The following is a 6,000-nucleotide window of genomic DNA, read 5'->3' as shown; positions in this document are numbered from 1 at the left end:
ATTTGTGGGAGGAGGAACCAGTTAGGCTTGGACAGTGTTATCTAAGATGAGGAATGAACCCGTTTCCCAGACTCAGAGCAGGCTGAGTTGGGACCAGAACAGATCCTTGCAAGCAACAGAACTGAGCTGCCCTATTGAGCCACATCCCCGCCTGGCTCTGACTGAGACCCTCAGATTCGGAGAAACCCATAAAGAGGATGGTGCAGGATGTTGAGGGCAGGAAGAACAAAGGTTTCTGAGCAGATCCCAAGGTGATGAGGCAACATTTTACTCTGCAATGTGCTGAAGGCCTTCTATTTTGAGGTGGTTCTAGATTCTTCATGACTGATATTGTACCTATGGTTTCTATAAGGTAGGGCCTGCATGAGGGGAGAGGAGTATCAAGAAGGACATCGGTTCCCTGCCAGAGATATGTACGGAAGCCTTCCAGTGGTTAGGGCCAGGGGCTGGAGGGAGGGCTCTGAACTCTGCCAGGTGCTTGGGAGAAGGCTGCCCACCAGCTTGTCTGGGCCAGGGACTTGACCTGTAGCTCAAGCCCCTCTTACAGCATCAGTCAATATAAATAACAGCAATGCGTTCCTGCCATCCTGGGGACTCTGGAGAAAACCAAGGCAACTGGGCTTCGGTGCCTTTAGCACCAGGTCTGTTGCTGAAAAGAGGGCAATGAAAAATGCAAAATGGAATCAAGAAAGAGCCAGACTCTATAAAAAGGCTTAGCGAACCTAATCAAGGGAACTGAACACTCCACACTGTACTTCAAACACTGTGAAAAGTTGAAGTCATGTTCTAGCAGCTGAAATTTCTGCTGATCAGTCCACTCTCTCAGAAAAAACCCCACCAGACCCACAAATAAAAGGTTTAGGGGCGCCTAGGTGGCTCAGTTGGTTAAGCGACTGCCTTTGGCTCAGGTCATGATCCTGGAGTCCCGGGATCGAGTCCCACATCGGGCTCCTTGCTCAGCGGGGGGTCTGCTTCTCCCTCTGATCCTCTCCCCTCTCGTGCTCTCTGTCTCTCATTCTCTCTCTCTCAAATAAATAAATAAAATCTTTAAAAAAATAAAAGGTTTAAAATACAGATGTCTATAATTAAGCTTTAGAACGTCGCCTTCTGCCTGTCCAAGCCTCCCACAGTCTTGTGTGCTTTTATCAGGAGGGGCCCCTTGTTCTGCCTGGCCCTATTTGCGTTCCCCTGCGTTGACTTTTCGCACGCAGGCCTCCAAAGTTTCCAAAAGATGCAATCAGAGGTTGGATGTCTTGATCTTATCTTGGGCTGATGCTCTCCAAACTTCAGAGCTACAGGAGCCGCCTCAGGGACCCAAAAACAGAGTGCATGGAAAGCGTTCGGCGCTTTGAAAGGAGCTACGTGAGAGGGATGGCGACATCTTCTAGCGGGTTACCGGTATTGAGTAATCTCCCTGACCCCTGGGAGATGGGATCAGCAGGGCGCTTTGGGGCAGAGGCGCTGGGGGGCAAGAGAGATGCTCACGCCACGCAGTCCTCTGCTGCGAACGCAGTCCCCCGCTGCGAACGCACTCGGACCGCTACGGCTGGGGGCCGGGGTCAGGGCCCGCAGGCCGGGGGCGCCCCTCTGCCGGCTCCTGACCGCCGGCTCGCTGATGCCAGGGGCGGGGCTGGAGCAGCCTTCCCTCCGCCGGACGGCCGCGCGCCGCCTTCGGGGGGTCTGGGAGAATGGCGAGCAGCCTCCGGGCCCGACTGTCGTCCGACCCGGAGTCCCCGGCCCCCGCCCGCAGCCTTGAGCCCCCGGCCGGCTCCCCGCGCCGGGACCGCCGCCGCTCGCGCCTCGTCCCGCCGCCCATTGGCTGGCGCGCCGCCGACGCCCCGCCCCGCCCCGCCATTGGCCACGGCCGCCGCGGGCCCCGCGCTCGAGCGGTCGCTGACATCACGCGGCCTGAGGCGGCGGCGGCGGCGGCGGCGGCGGCGGCTGCGCCCCCGGCCCGGCCCGCAGCCCCCCTCGGCAGAGGCGCCGCCGCGGGGCCCGGCGGAGGATGGTGCGCAGCGCGCCGGGGGCTCCCCGCTGCCAGAGCCGCAGCGCCGAGGCGGAGCCGGCCGCGGCGGGCAGCCGACCCCCGCACCGCGCGCGGGGCGAGCGGCCGCGGTGAGGCGCGAGGGTGGCGCGGGCGCAGCGCCATGGGGGCCCTGACCAGCCGGCAGCACGCGGGCGTGGAGGAGGTGGACATCCCGTCCAATTCCGTGTACCGCTACCCGCCCAAGTCCGGTGAGGGCCGGCGGGCGCGGGCCGGGGCGCGCCCGGGGCCGGGGGTGGGAGGTCTGCGGGCCGGCGCGGGCCGGGGCGGGGGGGGGTCCTTGGCGGGGTGGCCGCGGTGGCCGGCCGGCCCGCCGCCCGAGGACGCGAGCGGCCTGCAGGCCGTGTGCCCGGTGGCAGAGACGCGTGCGGGGGGACTGCGGCTCCCGAGGGGCGGGGTGGCCGCGGCCCCGACGGGACCCTTGCTGCGCGCCCGGTGCGCCTTTTCCCCTCGGGAGCTGAGGGCTAGGGGAGGCGGGCCTGGCATCCCGCACCGGCGCCTGTGCTGGGGGCGGGCGGGGGGGGCGGCCGGGGTCCGCGCATCCAGGCCTCTGGAGAGGGAGGCACGGGCGCAGGTTGGAAGTAGGTTTCTCAGGGCGAAGCTTCCAATGCCTGCTGGAGGATGGAGGCCCAGAATGCGTGTGCAGGGCTGCGCTTTTCAAGAGGCTGTCAGAAGCCAAAAGAAGTGTTTAACAGAAATGTTTGGGAGTCTGAGTATCAGAGTCAGCCGGGTTGTCCCTTTGCCAGAGTAGCGGCAGACCTGGTTTTTAGAATGGGGATAGCTTGGGGACAGGGCAGAGGTATTTAAAATGTGCAGAAGTATTCCGTTTGTTTTCAGAATCATTAAAAAGGTAAACGTGTCCAGCCTCTGGGTTGTGGCATAAAGCGTCAGAGCTGGAGGCGGATTTTGACAGAGAAGGATAGAGGATCACAAGTGGATTGAGCACCGGCCAATTCTGGACTGCTGGTGCATGACCTAACTCTATGCTTTATTTTTCATTGCTTTTCTCAAGACTTCTGGGGGACCGCTGGCTACCATCTTCTCTTTGGCCTAGGACCTGAGGAGGATTTTGGTGATCTTGGAGAGGTGTCAGAATTAGAACCTTAGGATAAAGACATGCTAATGAGATGAGCTGGTTTCCCAGCAGTGTGTCCAGTCTGTGCCAGGTGGAAGCAGGGACCAGACAATGGACCTGCACCCTGCAGAGTGTCTGTGAGACCTGTGTTTCTGATGCTTTTGTGCCAAAGCATGAATCCTTGCTGACATGAATATGATTAAGAGCCGTTTTAGAACAGTCTAAGATAAAGCTGCGGATCTTTAGCGTTTTAATAGAACTCTAGCTAATTACGACTATATGAAACCAATGCCAAAAGAAGCATGCACTTTGCTTTTTAATAGACAAAAATATGCACAAGTATTTGTGGGGTTTTTTTTTTTCCCTGAAATCACTTAGCTTTTATTGATCACAATATGGAACATGTTTTGCTGAGCTTGGAGATTTCAGTAGAGTTTGCAGTCTCAGAAGAGGATTCACCCTCCCTTCACGTGTGGGAATTAGCATAGGTAAATCTCTAGAAGGCTGTTCCCCAAAGGACAGTAAGTAATACAAGTATGAATCTTGGATGATGATCATAAAAGGATCAAAAGGCCAAACTAAAACTTTTCTTAACCAACACACTCAGTGCTAACAGTCTGAAATAATTCTCTCCACTCCATCCATGTTTTAGAAGTGTTAACTAGTTGTAAATAATTTTTTTTTTAAAGATTTTATTTACTTATTTGAGAGAGAGAGAATGAGAGAGAGCACATGAGAGGGGGGAGGGTCAGAGGGAGAAGCAGACTCCCCGCTGAGCAGGGAGCCCGATGCAGGACTCGATCCAGGGACTCCAGGATCATGACCTGAGCCGAAGGCAGCCGCCCAACCAACTGAGCCACCCAGGCGCCTGTAAATCATTTTTAATTGGAAGTTATGTATGTGAGAAATCTTTACAACAAGGGGACCACATTATTTATGTTGAAGATAAAACACAAAAAATAAGAATCAGGAGCACCTGGGCAGCTCAGTTGGGTAGGCATCTGCCTTGGACTCAGGTCATGATCAGGCTCCCTGCTCGACATGGTGTCTTCTTCTCTCTCTCCCTCTGCCTCCCCGTACCCCCCCAACCCTGGTTCTCTCTCTCTCAAATAAAAAAATAAAATCTTAAAAAAAAAAAAAAAAAGAATCATAACATTCAGGTCCCAGTCAGCAAACCTTTGTGTACTTGAGAATTTCCATGAACTTGTATATGCTCTAGTGTGGAGGCATCTCCCACCCTTCATCTGATCTTTAAATTGACCTTTTTGTGGGATGATAGTTTTGTAGACCTGAAAGTAACCTTTGAGAGAATTTGGCCCAGGATACGCTCATCTCACCAATAAGAAAATGGAAGTCAGAGAAACAAATTAGCATAGCCAGGGTCACCCAGTTAGTGCTCTTCTCTCTAAGCCATCAGCCTCTGCCTTTCACAAGGAATTGGACTTGTGATGATTTGTGGAAAGGAAGCTGTTCTGCGCCAGGACTGAGACAAAACTCAAAGGTCTGTCCTTGTTGAGGGATCAGACTGGGTTGATTTTGAGAAGTCTTATCTTTTAAAAAAAAAATATTTATTTATTTGACAGAGAGAGACAAGGCGAGAGAGGGAACCCAAGCAGGGGGAGTGGGAGAGGGAGAAGCAGGCTTCCCGCCGAGCAGGGAGCCTGATGCGGGGCTCGATTCCAGGACCTGAGCCGAAGGCAGATGCTTAACAACTGAGCCACCCAGGTGCCCGAGAAGTCTTCTTATCTTCGGTAGTGATAGAGCAAAGCAAATAGCAGAGTCTGCTTTCTTCAGGTGACCGGCTAAGCCGAGACCTCTGGCTCTCTGGAAAGTCTCAAGCTCTGCTGCCTGTGGAATAATTTCAAAAAGCAGCTCTGTCATCTGTCCCTGTCTTGATGATCACAGTGCCCAGCAGAATTGCTTTCCTTATTTTGTATTTTTAGAGGAACCCCTTAGTTTTGTATGCTCACTGAACTGGAAATATTTAGAAATTATTGAGAACAGTGGATTTCATGTTAAAACTTAGGTTCATTTTTTTAGAGATGGGTGGAAATAAAATAGCCTAAATTTTTTACGATTATTTATTTTTGGGGGGCGCCTGGGTAGCTCAGTCAGTTAATTGTCGGACTCTTGATCTCAGCTCAGGTCTTGATCTCGGGGTCATGAGTTCAAGCCCCACACTGGGCTCCATGCTGGGTGTGGACCTACTTTAAAAAAAAATTTATTTTTTGAATAAGTAATGTAAGTTACATGATTCAAAGTTTTTTTTTTATTTTTAAAGATTTTATCTATTTATTAGAGCATGAGTGGGGACGGGGGAGTGGACAGAGAGAGAGGGAGAGAAAGAATCTCCAGCAGACTCTGAGCAAAGCCAGAGGCGGGACTGGATCCCATGACCTTGAGATCATGACCTGAGCCAAAATCAAGAGTTGGATGCTTAACCGACTGAGCCACCCAGGCGCCCCCATGTTTCAAAATTTAATAGAATGAAAAGTCATACAGTGAAAATCTTGTTCTCACTGTACTATTCATCTACCCAATTTTCTTCCCATACACCTCCCATCCCTGTGTAACCACTTTTAGTTTCTTTGGAATTCTTCCAGAGTTTCTTGTGCAGATAAAAGCATAACATGCAATTTAGACTGTTCTGCACCTTTTTTCTCACTTTTTAAAAAAGATTTTATATTTTTAAGTGATCTCTATGCCCAGTGTGGGTCTTGAACTCACAACCCCGGGATCAAGAGTCACATGCTCTACTGACTGAGCCAGCCAAGCGTCTTTTTTTTTTTTTTTTCACTTTTAGAGATATTGGAGGTCTTTTTATATTATTTCCATATTAGAGAGTATCTTTGTTCTTTTTTTTTTTTAAAGATTTTATTTA

General features: G+C 52.0%; 1 protein-coding gene across 3 annotated transcripts in view; it reads left to right on the top strand.

Annotated features, from left to right (window-relative positions):
- Positions 1-1,967: 1,967 nt before the first annotated feature.
- Positions 1,968-6,000, top strand: part of RNF157 (ring finger protein 157) — a 78,999-nt gene continuing 74,966 nt past the window's right edge. For 2 of the 3 annotated variants that reach the window (XM_045888413.3, XM_045888414.3), the window contains exon 1: positions 1,969-2,235. In XM_045888413.3, coding sequence (XP_045744369.1) covers positions 2,148-2,235 — 88 coding nt within the window. In that variant the 5' untranslated portion in view covers positions 1,969-2,147. Of the gene's footprint in view, positions 2,236-6,000 lie in introns of all 3 variants that reach the window. The other variant, XM_045888415.3, reaches the window with a different exon arrangement.

Source organism: Mirounga angustirostris, unplaced genomic scaffold (assembly GCF_029215605.1).
Source record: "Mirounga angustirostris isolate CCGP_5_RB_7025 unplaced genomic scaffold, mMirAng1.0.hap1 SCAF_17, whole genome shotgun sequence".
NCBI lineage: Eukaryota > Metazoa > Chordata > Mammalia > Carnivora > Phocidae > Mirounga > Mirounga angustirostris.
Note: the sequence above shows the minus strand (reverse complement) of the source record. Positions and strands in the feature narration are given on the sequence as shown.